At 42.7% G+C, this 17185-nt stretch overlaps 1 protein-coding gene across 1 annotated transcript in view; it reads left to right on the top strand.

The window, feature by feature from the left end:
* Positions 1 to 17185, top strand: part of mgat5 (alpha-1,6-mannosylglycoprotein 6-beta-N-acetylglucosaminyltransferase) — a 121433-nt gene that overhangs the window by 84878 nt on the left and 19370 nt on the right. The window contains exons 10-11 of the mRNA XM_072671111.1: positions 2499 to 2632; positions 10934 to 11067. Coding sequence (XP_072527212.1) covers positions 2499 to 2632; positions 10934 to 11067 — 268 coding nt within the window. The remainder of the gene's footprint in view (positions 1 to 2498; positions 2633 to 10933; positions 11068 to 17185) is intronic.

Here is a 17185-nt window from a genome sequence, read left to right as displayed (position 1 = left end):
AAACCAAGACTTTCCAGCAGGAAACAGCCTAAATAAATCATGAAAAGCTCAATATTGCCATCTTCCTCCGACCACAACTGTATATTGTTTCTATTTTTTAAAAAGTATTATATATATATATATATATATATATATATATATATATATATATAGATTTGCGTACTGAGGCTTAGAGAAGGCTTGGAGATTGGACATGACAGCAAGATCTGTGCTTAGTCAAGTACCAGAATAAACACAGAGTAATCAGTTTCCGTTTGTTGTAAATTTGAGCAAAACTGCCAGCTTAGGAATGTTTTACTTTGCAGACATACTAGTACTGATCACTTCCCGTTCCAACCGTCCTGCTGTAGTCAGTAGGTATTATTTCTCCTTTAGCGATGTACAGTCTACAGTCTTCTCCGTTAACTGCTGCTGTCCATCACTCTGACTGCTTTGGCTGGTGTAGTTTGTGCTAGCTGAAGTCAGGCTCTAAAACCACCTCAGTAAGTCTTTAGTAGAGGAGACTGACTGGCTGTTTTATAAGCCTCCAGCTCATGTACTAACATTAAGATTTAACGCTCCCCTGGTATGTTCGATTTCAAGCCCTTTTGGACGAGTTTACAGGCTGTGCGGCGTTGAGCGTGAAATATGAAGTAATATCCTTAATTCCAGGCTTAATCTGACAAGGACAAATTTATAATTCTATCTCGATACCCATATTTTAAATTTGGGTTCCCTCCCCCAAACTTAGCCCCCCCCCCATCGTTTTCACATGCTTACCCACTGCCTCATCTGCTGCGCAGCTTCACAGCCAGAGGAGATCTGGCCGTACTTCTTCAGCACATACACATCGCATATGTACACAAACCCACTTTCCCCACCTTTCCCTACACACACACACTTTGTTTTTTTTTTGCACATTCTTGAATGATTTACATGTCTGTTCTGTCTGAGCACTCAAAACATTCTGCAGTCATGAAGTAACTACGGAACATTTGACTGATTCTTAAAAGGGAGAAGACTTTTTCGATGCTGATAGTGAGGCACTGCGTAAGATGACAGTGCTGTCCAACACATGGAATTTGATCTCCGCCTTTAACCCATCCGTGCAGTGAACACACACTGGTGATCAAACACACACAGAGACAATTAGCACATGTGCCCGGAGCAGTGGGCAGCCATCACTTTAGCGCCTTGGGAGCAGGGCCTTGCTCAAGGACCCAGCAGTGGCAACCAACAAGCCCTGGTACAAAACCTACAACCCTCATGTCATCAAAAGTCTGATGACAAGTCTGATGTGGTGTTGCTGTTTTAATTATGTAGTGGTTTCTACGGCTCTGTCGAGTGGTTGCCCGTTTGTTGCCATGGTAATACTATGGTGGTGCTAAATGGTGGTCTGGAGTTGCATAATAGAGGTTAAGCCATGGTGTTTCAGGTGGTTGTTATGGAGTTGCTAGGTGGTTGCTAGGATGTTGCCAAGTGGTTGCTATGGCGTAACTATGGTGTTGCTAGATGGTGACTATGAAGTTGCTAAATAGGTGCTAGGCTGTTGCTACGCAGTAGCTATGGTATTTCATGTGGCTGGGAAGCTGTTCCAGGTGGTTGCTAGGTGCTTGCTATGATGTTGGTGTTAAATGGTGTTTCTGGAGTTGCTTAATAGATGCTAAGCTATTGCTAGGGAGTAGCTATGGTATTCCAGGGGGTTGTTATGGAGTTGCTGAGATGTTGTTAGGCAGTAGCTCTGGTATTCGATGTGGTTGGTAAGGTGTTTTCCAGAGGTTGCCGGTGGTATTTCGGGTGTTTGCTAAAGTGTTGCTTAGCGGGTGCTGCCAGGTGGTCGCTGGGATAGCTAGGGCTGAAATGATTATCCGAGTAACTCAAATAATTCGATTACATAAAATGTAAGAATTTGCCTCAAGGCCTCGTTTAATTAATGTCAACAACGTCCATCTCTGCTATCGCATCACTTCCGCCTTGTAGACTACTGCACAGCTCCACCTTCAGGACAAATATGTTTGTGAAGTTGTATTTCATAGTTTTTTTTTTCATGTACATCATAAATGTTTCACAGAAAGGTTGATTAAATGGGCTTAGTTCTGGACAGGGTTCGTCCTGGAAACCTGGAAAATCATGGTAGTTAAACATGCTGAAATCCAGTACTGAATAGTCAAAAAGGTACAAAAAGGTTCAAAAAGGTACTTAAAAGTCATGGAAAATAATAATAGAAAACAAAACTTTATAGTAACATTTTTTCACATGACCAATCGCTGCTCGTATTTCATATGACCATGCACAGTTTTGGCATTTATAGTTGCACAATCATAATTAAAAGACCTCTGTATTAATTGATTATTTATGCAGTTAATGTATGACTGTACATGTCTAGCATTTTTGGTCTGTGTTTGGCTCCCATTGCAAAGCTGTAGTGTATGTTGAAATTACTATATGACAGTGCTGGCTTAATCCAACACTTCTCGAAGTGTGTGTTTGGTCTAACTGTGTGTGTGTTCTTGTTTCAGGTGTATGCTCAGGGTACTAGACTCGTTTGGGACAGAGCCAGAGTTTAACCACGCCCACTATGCCCAGTCCAAAGGACACAAGACTCCATGGGGCAAATGGAACCTCAATCCCCAGCAGTTCAACACCATGTTCCGTAAGTGTGTGTGCTTGACTTTTCCTTCTTACCCTTTGGCCTGTGAAACGTTAGTCCTGGTCAGGTGAGTGGGTGCAGGGTAGCTGGGTGCAGTAGCCTCAGGTAGTGTTTGGAGTGAAAAGCTCTTTTGTTTAGAGATGGTCCAGAATGCTCTAATAAGCCCGGGGGTGGGGGGATTTTCCAGGACGGGCTGTTTCATGAGGGGTTTTAGACCTACTGTGGCAGAACAGTGACTGCTTTCATTGAGTTGTGTAATAGCAAATACTTCATCTCCTGCATGTGTGTTGGGGGGGTGGGGGGGTCAATCCATGCTTGTGCTGAACAGTTGGAGAGGTGTTCTTGTATTTCTGCACCTTTTCGCCCCAAGCTACATCAGGCTTATTAAGTTCTAAAGTTCTATTTTAACTTTGTCAGTCCACAGGACTTGTTCCAAAATGCACCAGTCTTGGTTAGATGTTCCTTTAAACATCAGTCTTACAGGCCTCCTGAAAATATTTTTGGTCTTCTAGACATGAAGACTTTTGACCTCCATCCTCCTGTTCAATGCAGTTTCTTGATTACGTTACAAACTGCAGAAAGTTTGAACAAATCTTCCCATTGCCTTCACCTGCTTTGTGGCCATCAGTTATTTTTAGAGTACTAGACACCTGCTTAGAGGAGCATCTTAAACTTGATGCCTTTAGGAGATCTGTTCATCTTCTGCTCGTTTAACCATTCACAGCAAACCCAAACTTTTGCATGCCTCTGTACTTATTGGAGTAAATCGATGCTGTCCACCAGATTCACACTGATTTCCAGATATACTAAACTGAGTCAGAAAACGCTGACCTGTTCAATAAACAGATGATCCAGTACCAGGACCAGGGCTAGCAGAAGGCCCATGCTTGCTGCTGTATTCATAGCTCCTGTGAGAGTTTTGCTGTGTCCGAGGTCATTATGGGGTGAAGTTACTCTCCATTCCCACAATAATGGAGAGAACTGGTGTTCTTGGAATATCAGAGCCCTCCTCATGAGCTGCACTTTCCATCTTCTCATATGTTCTCTGCCTTCCCAAACGCACACCCACGCACCCACCCACACACACACACACACACACACACATGCACACGCTTTCTTGTGAGTGTGTAAGGTCAACAACCTGCTAGAATGAAGGACTGCCCCATTTGCTGTACTCCACATTGATGTAATGTGTTATTACACAGTAAAACGAGCACAGAAATGTGCAATTTTGATATTTTCCTATTTTTCTATTACAGTTTAGAACACGTAGGGCCTCACACTGGAACAGAAAAACAAAACAAAACTTCAACACTACAATATAGGGCATAAGTATTTGGACAACCTTCCTGGAATAGAACATGCTCACACAGGTGTGCAGGTGAGGTGTCCACATACTTTTGGCCATATGTGTTGTGTGCATTTGTGCATCAAGTACATTTATGGTGATCAGCTTTGTGAGTACGGTCAGAGCTTACCATTGGAGGCACCTTAATCCTAACCTCTAACTTCCAAAATTGGAGGGACAACTGGGCCCCTGTCCTCAGTGGAAACTACACCTATGATGCGTTATGATGAAGATGGCCTCTGTCATGACAAGGACTGTATGCAGGTCATCTTATTCAAAGACTCTGTGCTTTTAACCTTGTTGGAATGGGGACACTCACAGGTGCACCTGCTTCTATGGGCCAGAAGGATCCACAGCTGTCTTGGTAGGGGGAGCAGTGAGACCTGTAAATGATAAGAACTGCTATAACAGACTGTATATGTTGTATACAGTTATATTTAAGATATAAGATATGAAAAGATAAGATATTACTGATCAATGCTGTTAGCTGACCTAATCAGTGCGGGGCTTCATGCTTGAAGGAGAGACTGTTTGATTGTGGGCCAGTCTAATGGCCTGTTCGCAGCCAACAGGCAATTTGATGAAGCTGCATCCAGCTTAATGGGGTGACTGCCAGAGGTTAGCCAGGGGGCTAATAGGAGTCACTGCCACAGCGACAGAGTTGCTTACTGCAAGTTCCCAAGGCTTGTAAATATTCTTTACTCACGTTGAATGCTACACCGTAAATACGTAGTACTGTTTTTTTTTTTTGAGGCACATCTGTAGTCAACAGTTTAAAAAACACACATCTGTAATCAACTCACACTCAGAACTGAAGCAGAGAGCAGTCTGTTAGAACAACTTAAAAAACCCAAATAATCCTTATCCGATATTCTTTTTCCAAGTGTCACTAAAACTTTGAAGTCCTCCTGCCTCACCCACCCCTTCCAATGCAGCCTGATCTATTTTCCCAATTAAAGGCGAGAAGTCCGGCTGTGCCCTCATTACCCACAATCCCATTAGCTGCGTTCCTCTCTGCACCCTGCCTTTTTAACAGCTTCCATTTGATCCTAATTGATCTTAATCAGCTGTTTATGAGGCTAAATTATTAATCGCTAAAAAGGGAGTGTACCATCTGTCCGAAAGAAAGATGAACATGATGTGGAACAGCGAGGTAGCTCCTCTATTTATTTATTTATTTATTTATTTATTGATCCCTTTTTTAATGTAGAGGAAATTGCAAAAATGAAAACACTTCTACTCTTTCTAGTTAGTGCCATCTAAATCAACCACTTGTAGCATTGCTGGAACTAAACAGCGTTGGTCCAGCCACATGCAGCTTGTAGCTTGGAAATCTGACTGTGGTTCACCATATATTTCTAGTGTGTATACCCCTGGGTTGGAATATGGGAGCACTTTGTGGTTCTATAATTCCAGACTGTAGTCGGTCTGCTTCTCTACGTACTTCGTTAGCCTCCTTTCACCCTGTTCTTCAATGCTCAGGATCCCACATGACCCCACAGGACCACCACAGAGCAGGGTAGTATTTGGGTGGTGGGCCATTCTCAGCACTGCTGGACTGAGAACAGTCAACCAAGCGGAAATATTAAGTGTAATCACTGATGAAGGACTAGAGGATGACCAACACAGACTGTGCAGCAACAGATGAGCTTCTGTCTCTGATTTTACATCTACACCAACTGGACCAACTAGGTAGGACTTTCTAATTGAGTGGACGTTGAGTGGAATGACCCACCACCCAAATACTACCTGCTCTGTGGTGGTCATGTGGATGCTAACAGAGTAAGCAGAGAAACAGATGGGCGACAGACTGGGTGTGTTCTAATGCAGGGTTTCTCATGTAACTTCATTAATGAAAACTTGTCCAATTGCAATGTCCCTCAGCTCTGTTCCTATTGTACAAGCTTTGGTTATAGTTCAACTGTAAAAGGTTTGACGGTATAGAAAGCTTACTAACAATTCATCATTTAGGCTTCTCATACAAGAGCAAAGCTGTTAACGGGCATTAAGCTTTGCCTAAAATAGTGTCAAATAGCTGTTTTTTGTAAGCTAAGCCTTTGCAGGTGTTTTCTGTACTGCAAAAATAAAGTGTTACTTAGAAAAGGTGTTCCCAGGAAGAGGCTTTTAGCTATTAAAGCTAAGTGATGTTTGTCGTTTAGATGATCTGCACACTGCAACTGTCCAGCTGTTAGCTCTTTGGTCAGTGTGGACGTGCCTAAATGCAGGAGATGTGCTCTAAAGAGTTCCTATTTACCTTTCCTGCATTTCACCCCTACGTTCATTAAGGAAGAGGAAATTAAAGGATGACTTCATTCATCCTCCCTCACATTGTCTGTCTGTCTCGCTCTCGCTCTCTCTCGTCCTCCCACGTCTCCTCCTCCAGTCTCTGCAAATTACTAGCGCTTGACTCCTACAGTGTAAACATCAGCTTACTGACAGCAGCTACATGTCTTTATTGTTTGTGATTATTTGGGTTTACAGTGTGCAGACAGGAGGAAGAAAGAGCTGTAGAGAGGGATAAAAGTTCAGGACTGGTTCAGAAGTATGTGGTAATTATGTCAGTGCTTTAACTTTCAGTACTTTCAATTGTTTATATTAAAGGAGCGATCCACCGATTTCTTCCAAATTAGTGCATAATTAAATCATTAAGATGTCAACCAAGGTGGTTTGATGTAAAACATGCTCAGAATTGTGCACTACAACTTTATTTTCCATCACCATTACATATAACACTCAGGTACTGAACACTGATTTTTTGCTTAGTTACAGTAGTAAACCCCTTTTTACCGCCACATATAACCAGCTACCAAGGGTTTTCCTGAACTTCTTTTCCAGAAAAACAACCATGGTAGTATCTTATTTTATTTTATTTTTTTATAGAAGCATAGCATTAACTAAAGGTAGGTTTAGTGTAGGTTTACTGGTAGTTTTTAAACATTGCATGACATTACGCCTTCTGGTTCTCATCACCACCTCTGTAAAGAATTCATGAGACAAGAGTTATGACCGTTCCCTACAATTCCACACCAAACCACTCTGAATTTGCTCCCTTTATAAAATAGATTGATATACTGAAACTTTAAAAAAAAAGTCAATGGAGTTCACATTTAACAGGTTAATGGCATACGCGTGTGTCCGGCCTGTAGGCCAATCAAATTATTTATGCTAATTTGACTCACATTGACCACATGTAATCACACAGTTGTGGATATTTACCACCCTGGAAAGTTCTGGTCCAAAACACACGGCTCAGACACTCAGATATTCCTGAAGACCTTCCTTTCCTGGATCATTAGCTGCGCCTGCAAGGTGGTAGATCGCCAGGACCAGAACGAGCACTCTTAAAGGTTTAAAGACATATAGTTATCACTGACTCTAGATGCAGTACTAACTAAATTTGGTACTGCCGATGAACCCACCTGCTTGTAGGACTGTGTAAGGACTTAACACCTGTCTCCTCTGATACACACGAAGCCGCCCACAACCTCTTTTCAGACTGCTGCAGACACACTCTGAGGAAAGCATCGGGTCCCCGGCTCTGCCACACCAGCTAACAGACGACTCTGCCGGCCAACATCGCTTAAGAGTGATGAGGGGAGAGAGCGCCATCTCCCCACCTCACTGCTAATTGTGCTCAGGATTCAAACTCACAAACCCAAGGCCACAGTGGCCGCGCCTTAGAACGCTGATCTTCTCTGAGCCTGAAGTTTGCTTGTTTGTTAGCAACACTAGCCTTAGACTGCCATCAGTCTCATCTCTGTAAACGCACAACACAAAACTCGGGTCTCTCAACCTGCTGAGAATGATTCTTTTGCCTCGCACAAGCAAATCAGTGTGGTTTAGAACCACATTTTAGTCTAGGAAAACCAAACATTTACTACTTTGGCAGGGCAGCAGTTTTAAGTAACCGGGATCCCTTTTACTGTGTTTGTCAGTGTGAAAAAATTAAAAGCAGAACTGTAATATAAAGTGGGATGTTATGCTTATGATGATGCAGCTCCAGTTTGAGCTTCATTTTAAGTAGTTTAAATATCCACTCAAGTAACTTAATTACAAAATATGCTTACATTGCTGTCTTATATTATAAATCTATTCATGAATATATATTTGAAAGATGATTTGTCATGTATATACTGAAATGACATTTACGTTAGCCTAGCATAACCTGTTGTAAACTAAAGGAGCAAACGCCAATGTATCGAACATCTCTTGGCTGACCGTATGTGTGTGTGGAGTTATCTGGAACAAAACGAAAATCCAAAAGACCGAGTGTACAGTATCCTGTTGTTGCCCAGCATTGTGAAACTGCTCTTGATGTGAGTACTGAAGTCAAAGTTCTGTTATTATGACTACCTTATTTAGAAGTCCAGAAGGCAAACACTCCCTAGGCCTCTGAAATGACCAGTGCTTTCAGATTCGTACAGGTGATTGTGATTACTCTTGACAGGCTGTGTGTGTGTGTTTGTGTGTGTGTATGTATTCAGCAGTGTTGTGTGTACAGTTTGAACACTACCAGCATCTAGTCATTTAGCACAAAGCAGCAGAGACAGGGTGGGGGGAGGCGGGGTGGGAGGGGTTCTGTTCCATTTCAATTGCCATTTCTGATTTCCACCAAATTTGCGCAAATTGCATTATGGGGCGGCTGGCTTCTGAATCTCATTCTACGTCCTGATTGGATTTGATAGGTTGCTACAACAACACAGTAGTCCAGCTGCTCCCCCAGGCCTGACTACGGCACACAGACGTGTGGACACGCAAAGACTGCAGGCAGCAGCACCAAACAGCTAATACTGAATAGCAGTTCTATACACTAATCTTGCTTAAAATGTTGAACGGAAGGTTTCATTGAACCGTAATGCATTCAATAGTTTGGGCTCCCCTGGTCAAAATGGCTGGTACTGTAAATACAAAGATTTTGATGTAAACTTTTAACATTTTAAGCAAAATGGGTGTATTATTTTTGCTTTGTGCAAATTCTGAGCAACCCAAGAGATTTGAGGACTTAAATAATCTATGGCTTGTTCAAGGTCATTGTTAGGAAAAGCCAGGTGATGCAAATTTCAGAGCTTTATAGATGCTCTGACTCCTTAAACCTTGACCCAACAATGAGCAGCTGTTTTAGCACTCTGATGTCCTCGGATGCCCTCAAAGCAGGTGAAAGCTCTTGCAAGATAGTGAATGGCTGTTTCCTCAGTTCATAATGTAATTATGGTAGTAATGGCAGTTTACAAGAATGTTGCGAGGTCAAGTTAAAGTCTGGAAGACCAAACAAACTTTGGTCCAGGAAATTGCTTGTAGGATTGCTAGAAAGGTAAGTGAAGACCCCTGTTTGACTGCACAAGACCTTCAGAAAGGTCATATAGATCAAATATGAAGAAGACCTTACCTGCATCCTGATTTGATGATATTAAAATAGAACTTTTTCTCAAGGTATAGATTGTTAAGCGTGCTTTGGGCTTGTGTGGCATCCAGTGGAACGGGGTACATTTTACTGGTCGAGGGAAGAAAAGATTCAGCAAATTCTAAAGAGAATTTCTTTAAAAAAAACAAAAACAAAAAAAAAACCATCACATCTGTTATGAAGCTAAATATGAAAAGAGGATGGATTCTACAGCAAGATAATCATCCTAAACACATGTCCTAGACGACATCCAAAATCTGTGTATAGACCTCAGGTGATCAGTGCAGCAAGACTGCTAATGGGTCTCACAGAACTAGCCTGTTGAATGGAAGGAAGGGTCAAAATCCCCGTCTGTATCAATGGAGTTGCAGTGGAAAGAGTGGACAACTTAAAGAACCTTGGAGGTTGGTTCACATCTCTCAGGATCTGTCATGGTCTTGCCGCAACAACTCCCTGGTGAAGCAGGCTCATCAGCACCTCTACCATCTCAGTCGCCTGAGGGATTCCGGCTGCCCTCCAAGGCGCTGCGGAACGTCTACTATCACAGCCTAGTTTGGGAACAGCACCAAGCAGGACAGACGGGCTCTCCGGAGGATGGTGTGTTGTTCAGCTAAGCGCATCATTCGGACCGAGCTCCCCGACCTGCAGACCAGCTACAGCATGTTTGTGCTGGATCCAGGATGGGAAGATTGTAAAGGACCTCAGCCATCAGAGCAATGGACTGTTCTCTCTGTTGCAAACACAGGGAGGATGAGAGAGTTTCTTCGTGCCAGCCATCAAGATCCCCCCCCCCCCCCCCCCCCCCCAAAGTAATCGCTTGGAGAAATTAATCATCAGTAAATTATCGGAAATCAGCCCATCTTTTACTCATAACACATATTTTGGAAGGGGGGGGGGAAAACACTTCTGCATGCCACTGCATAAGTGAGCAAAGCCCTGTTTTTCACTGAATTTGGAGTATATATTTTACAAACTGCCAGCAAACTGAATCACAACAGATTCATCAAGAACCTGAATTGTAATCAGCGGTTTCATTGTACCTGTGTAAGCAAGTTTAGTTGAGTATGGGACTGGAATGTGTGTGTGTGTGTGTGTGTGTGTGTGTGTTTGTATGTGTGTGTGTGTAGTATAAAGTAGAAAGCAGAAATATGTGGATATGAGGATTTACAGTTTAAGACAGATGGCACTAAGGTGAAACTCTGCCAGCACCCATTACCCGGTCGTTCTTTTGCCCTGCTGTTCCCATAGTAACCATCACTCCTGGCAGCGTCAACACACACCCTGTTCCTTCCCCTGTACACAAACACAATCTCAAACACAATCACAGGTTTCCTTCCATCGTAACCCTTCATGACACTTGCAGAATGATTTGAGCACGACCATTCGAGCAGATGCACAGAACAGTGCTTTGTGGGATATTTACCCCAGGTTCCTGTATTCACTGTTTGCTTGTTTGTGTGTGTGTTTTGGATTAATATAACAAGACTGTGTTTTTTTTTTTATTTTTTATATTGGTCTGATTGGGATGTGTGTGTTTGTTTTTCTCTCCCATTAGCTCACACTCCCGATAACAGTTTCCTGGGCTTTGTGGTGGAGCAACACCTGAACGCCAGCGACATCAGGCACATTGATGACATCAAGCGACAGAACCAGTCTCTTGTCTATGGAAAAGTGGATAACTTCTGGAAGGTACACTCCTGTTTTAATACGTTCAATAAAATAAATCCCACTTGGCTGCAGATGAGTGCATGACATGGTTTTAATATAATATTCCCATTCATAATTCCAGTTTTCAAACTGTTCGACGTGTTCAGAGTGAACAGTGTAATAAAGAAAATTGTGTTTTCTTTATTATGCTTTGTGTTAAAAGTGCAGATGGATTCTATTTTCAATAGGGTATACTATTTGCATTATATTATAAACATACACACGTACATATTATAAATTACATTATTTTGGAAAACTGATAAAGAATGAAGTTAATGATAACAGGAATATCCAAAGAGATGTTTACACCATATTGTTTGGCACTTAACTTCTTATTTCCAACAGCAAACAATTTGATATTTTCTGGAATGCAGTTCCAGCATAATATCCAGTCATAATATTCAAATATGATGTCCTACAACATAAACTGTATGGAGAAAAAATATTGGGACACGCCTCTTAATCTTTCAATTCAGGCGTTTCATTCAGTCCCACTCACAGGTGTATAAAATTAAGGTCCTAGCCATGCAATCTACCTTTCCACACATTAGTAAAGGAATGGGTGGTTCAAAAGTGGGTGGTTCACGCTGTATTCCAGCGTGTTTCTGTAATAAGAGCCACCGCCGCAACAAGTTAGTTGGTGAACTTTCTTCCCTCCAAGATCTTCCACCATCAGCTGTGAGTGGTATTATTGAAATTTGGAAGCCTTTAGGAACCACAGCACCTCAGCCACAAAGTGACAGACCACATAAAGCTATAGAGCGGGGTCAGGGCCAAGTGCTAAGTCTCCAACGCTCTGCTGACTCAATAACTGCAGAGCTCCACACCTGCTGTTGTTAGAGCTGCAGAGTGGGGACCAACTCCATATTAATGTTTATGGATTTAGAATAGGTCGTAATAAAAGCTTCTGTAGGTGTGATGTGTAGGTGTCCCAATACTTTTGTCGGTATAGCGTAGTAGCTTCCACAGTAGATCACAAAATGGCAAACACCGGTTATTATGTACTTCTATTACCAAGGCATAGCCTCAGCAGTTTGCACAGTAGTCCCTGTAGGTATTAAATAAGCTTAGTGTGTAATAAGCCTTGGAAATGTCTTATTGTTGCTTTCATCCTCATTATTATGATTATTTTTTGTTCTTGTTCCTACGGTGGTTTGTGGCACAATTACATAAATATCTACTTATTTATTCTGTTTAAATAACAAAACATATATCTATAAGCTTTTTTCATAGCAAGTTGCTTTTCAATGCTAAAACCGGGGATCTTGCCTACTGTTGCCATGACTTGACTGAGAGTCTTGCTATCTGTGCTAAATTACAATCCCTCTGGAGTATTGCTAATTGAACTGCTAGTTGCATGCTGCTAGTGACTGGCTAGCCTTTGGTTTGTTAAATGTTTGCTTGCCTGCGTCAGTGCGTACATTTATAAAATTGTTATTCCACTGGCTTTAGCATGATCACATTTCTCAAATATTATTGGATATTTGTTGCAGGCCTAGTCAGGAGTTCCATGTGTACAAAGTAGTGTGGACTACTTTGCTGTTGCACAACACTGAGCGAAAAAAAAGTATGCTCTTTATTTCTCTTTGATTTTTGTCCTGTAAAAGAAATATATGAACTTTAATAAATGTGGAACAGAGCTGTGGAAAAGCATTTCCTTAAACTACCAGCTTCTCAATAGTTCCACCACATTGTTTCCTAGTGCAGTTTCACTGGCCTCCAGCTTCTCCTTCATGCATTTCTCCATTGTGAGCTCATGCCTGCTGGAGCCATTAGGACCCACACAGGTCTTTGGTTCTCAGTGTAAATGAGTATTGAGTCTGAGAGAGTCCATACCTGGTTCAGTGGCCACTAGAAGAAAGCAGGTTCAGCTTTCAAATGGGAAAGTACCGACCAGACCTTTGAATTGATTGTATTGTCTGTCAAACATGTACTCAATCGGACAGTGGAACAGAAGCTTGTTCTGCATACACACACACAAGCACACACACACACACACACAAGCACGTTCAGGTTGAGATGGCACATGAAAACCAAATGTTTCTCATACTGGTGCTCACACATGCTCAAATACATCCACACCAACACACACACTCACTCACTCACTCGAATCTGCTCAAATGCACGGTCCCTCTGAGAGCGATAAACTCCTCCACTTACACACTCCTCTGCCAGATGAAGGATTTTTTTGGGATGTTTTGACTCTAAAGTGTGTTTTTGCCAAAACCCTCCATAGTAAATGCTCTTCCCTGCACATGGAGGCTGGAAAGGCTTGTTCGTGGTTTTAAAAAAAAAATCTTTTACCACAGTGTGACTGCATAGACAGTTTAACACAGCGTTTACCACAGTATAACGGCATAGACAGTTTAACACGGCGTTTACCACAGTGTAACGGCATAGACAGTTTAACACGGCGTTTACCACAGTGTGACGGCATAGGCCGGTTTAAGCATATCTAGAAACTACTGGGATTTTCAGCACAACAGTCTCTAGAGTCACTCTGAATAGTGCAGTAAAAAAAGCAGGACGTGGTCAACAGAGACTAGCCAGACTAGTTCGAGCTGGTAGAACGTCTCCAGCTGCAGAACACCATGTCTAGTATCACTTTTGTCAGCCAAGAATAGAAAACTGAGGCTGCAGTACTGAGGCACAGGTTCACCAAAATGGACAATGTCTACTTGCCACACACTGAACCATCGAATGGGCTTGAACCTCATTGCTTCTGTGTATTGCTTCTGACCATGTTCATTCCTTTATGATCACAATTTACCCATGTTCCAACAGCTACTTCCAGCATGATGATGCTGTATCTTGCGAAACAAAAGCCATCTCAAACTGTTTTCATGAGCATAGTTAGTTCGGTTTTCTTCAGTCCCTGGATGTGGTAGAACAAAGGATTCGCAGCATGTAGGTGCTCCTGACAAATCTTCAGGAATTGCATGGACATGAACCTTCAAGGAATGTGCCTACATCCTGTGGATTTGCATGAAGAATTGAAGCTGTTCTGAGAGTAACTAGAGGCCCTGCTCAGTATTTGTATAGCCTTCCTAATAAGGTTCTTGGCGAGTGTAACAGAGAAGCCATTTTAAGCCATTTTCTTTATTGTTCAGCATAAGGGCTTTGAGCAGCTGAGCAGCCTAATGCGCGGGCACTATGGCACTATATATGGCACTATGGCGGCGCTGTGGACCTGGAATGTGTCGGCTGCCCCGCGATGCCACATTGGCAGTATGAAAAGAGGTGGTTGGCTGGCTTCTTTTTTTTTTTTTGAGGAGCCAAATGTTAAGTCTTTACCCTCCTAGTGTGGAGAGCATTGCTAATGCTATGTGGGTTAGTTGGCAGGACCAATTTGAAAAAAAAATCATAAAGAATTAATGAAATAAATACATATGTTAACATAGTGTGTGGTAAACACTGGCATGCCATTCTGTAGTCCAAGCATCCATCAGATCCATCAGATTAGTAGAAGCTGGATCTGCAAAGGGCATTCAACTGTTCTCCTCTCTTCTAACTCTTCTAACCACAATTTGGTAGTGTCAGCATTTCTGTTGCACCGAAGCGTCAACCCAGAAACTGCATGTCTTGAGCACTTTCTATGGGCCTTGCCTAGGATTCAGCTTTCTGAAGACATAGTCTTACAGAGTGTTCCGAGGAATCCTGCTGTAGCTCGCTGCACCATTCGAAGCCCCTGGAGAGTCGATGTCAGCTAGCACTACTCCTGCGTTTGGGATTTTGCTGCAGGTTTTGATCTGGTCAGGGCTTTGTTATAAATAGGCTGTTCAGCCTGGAACAGGTGTTGGGTTAGTCCCGGAGGCTCTCCATAATGTGTTGCTGAGAGGCAAGACTGCCACCTTACAATATAAAGCAGATGCCGTGCCATGCCGTGTCTGTGTCCGGTTACTTACAGTGTCAGGACTGTTGTCATTTTTCCTCAGTTTCTCCTTAAATCAAGGATAGTAGGAAGTTTCCCTTGTGCTTTTTTGGAAAGCTTTTCCACTTCATGTTGGTACATGTTTGACTACATTTAGCTTCAGGAGCATTAATGAGTTCAGATACTAGTGTTGGATGATTAGTGCTGGACCACAAACGTTATTGCCAAAACACAGCCTCAGTTGTGAAGGGCTTTATACCCTTCTAGCTTATGCTTGGCATTGTGCATGATGTCTCAAGTTTCAAATACGGCTGCTCCAGGCTAAGCCAGCATAGGATCGGTGGTGCACTATTTGACTGTGCAGCGTTGCTTAAGCAAACATGTTCTGTATGGACAAGTCATGAGAAGGAAACCTTTTAGTAGGTAGGCAGTAGGTCTGTAGAATAACAAGATAAGATAAGTACTGTGGAGTAATAAAGTCATTTGGCCTAAAGACTGCTATTGCTGCGATGGGAAAATAAGCAGCATTTGATGAACTGCCAACTGGCAAGCATGGGGGTGGAAATTATGTAATACATTTGAGTTGAATATATATTTTGGGCTTGTGCCAAATAGACACAAAAGTGACAGTCAAGAAACTGACGCTGAGAAGAGTCTGGATTCTACAACAGGACAATGACCCACAACATGCCTCCACATTCACCATCAGCTGCTTCAAGAAAGAAGCTGGAGCTTTTGGAATGGGCCTCTTAGTCCCTTGACTCGAGCATCATTGAGCATCTGTAGGATCTTGCTACAAGAAGAGCTTGCAAGCTTTGATGTCTGCCAAAGAGCGTGTTACTAGTAGGGTGTCCAAACTTTTGCACATGCCACAATTATCGTTTTATTTTTAATAATATGCAGTTGCAGAGTTTTCAGCAGAGGTTGTTTACTTCTGTTCACTTTAAAAATCAGCAAGATACACTGCATGGACAAAAGTATTGGGACACCTGCTCATTCATTGTTTCTTCTGAAAGCAAGGTTATTAGAAAATGAGTTGATCTTGCTTTTGTTGGAGTTAGAGTTTTGTGTTAGTAAGGACAGGATGTTGAATGATCACCACCCCACCTTATCCCCAATTCCTCAACGCAACCCAAAAGTATTGGATGAAGCACTAACCAGCATTCCAGAGAACACAACATCCACTGCTTACACACACACTCCAGCTGCAGCCTAGCTCAGTGCTTGCCGTTTGGTTATTTTGCTTGTCCACTGAGGAGCTTCAGTCAGCCAGCTGATGGAGGCGATGCTCTGACATCACCCTTTCAATTACTCATCTCACCACCTGGAGTCCAACACGGACGGACGGACAGACAGCCGACAGACAGACAGACAGAGCCGCTGAAATTCGGGGGCCTCTCAATAAGAGGTTTCCATAGAAACAAAGTTGAGCGCAGACCCGGAATTAGGAAGTGCTGTTCTCTCCAGCAGGCGTGGGTGTGTAAAGGAGAGGTGAGGGAGTGTGTGAGTGTGTGTGTGTACAGGGAGCACACAGGGTCATCTGGCCGTAGATCAGAGGATATGTCTGCAGGCTTTTGAAATGCTAATAAAGGCTGTCAGCAGCCGCAGTCAAACACACACACACACACTGAGCTGTCTGTGGTGCTAACAGACAGGCTTTCATACGCTCATAGGGATTCTCTCTCTCTCTCTCTCTCTCTCTCACTATTTCTGATTCTCTTTCTCTTTTTCCCGTTCACTCTTGCGCTCTCCTTCTCTCCACTGTATTACTCTGTTCTCTCCTCATCCTCTTTCTCACTCTCTTCCGTGCTTTCTCTTTTCTTCTCTTTCATCCTCCACTCTTGTCACTCTCTCCTCTGTACTCTCTCATGTCTCTTGCTCTTTTATTCACTCTCTCTCCTCTTGCTCCCTTGTTCTTATTTTGTCTCTCTCTATTCTCTTTTCTGTTAATTCTTAGTCTCACATGCGCTCGCTCTCTCTCTCTCTCTCTCTCTCTCTCTCGCTCTTCTATCCTCTCTTCTTTCTCACACTCCTCCCTCACTCCTCTCTTTGTTTGACTTATTAGTATTGTTAACACAACTTTGCTTAGGAAAATAAGGATTTTAAATACCTACCTTGAACACTGAGCCACATTAGCACACAAACATGCATGCGCGCACACGCACACACACGCGCAGGAGCGTCCATGCTCAGTATGCAGCTCATGGCGCAGTTAATGCTGTCTGTCCC

This window comes from Salminus brasiliensis, chromosome 25 (genome assembly GCF_030463535.1).
Source record: "Salminus brasiliensis chromosome 25, fSalBra1.hap2, whole genome shotgun sequence".
Taxonomy (NCBI): Eukaryota; Metazoa; Chordata; class Actinopteri; order Characiformes; family Bryconidae; genus Salminus; species Salminus brasiliensis.
The sequence above is the reverse complement of the archived record's forward strand: the minus strand, read 5'-3'. Positions and strand labels throughout refer to the sequence as shown.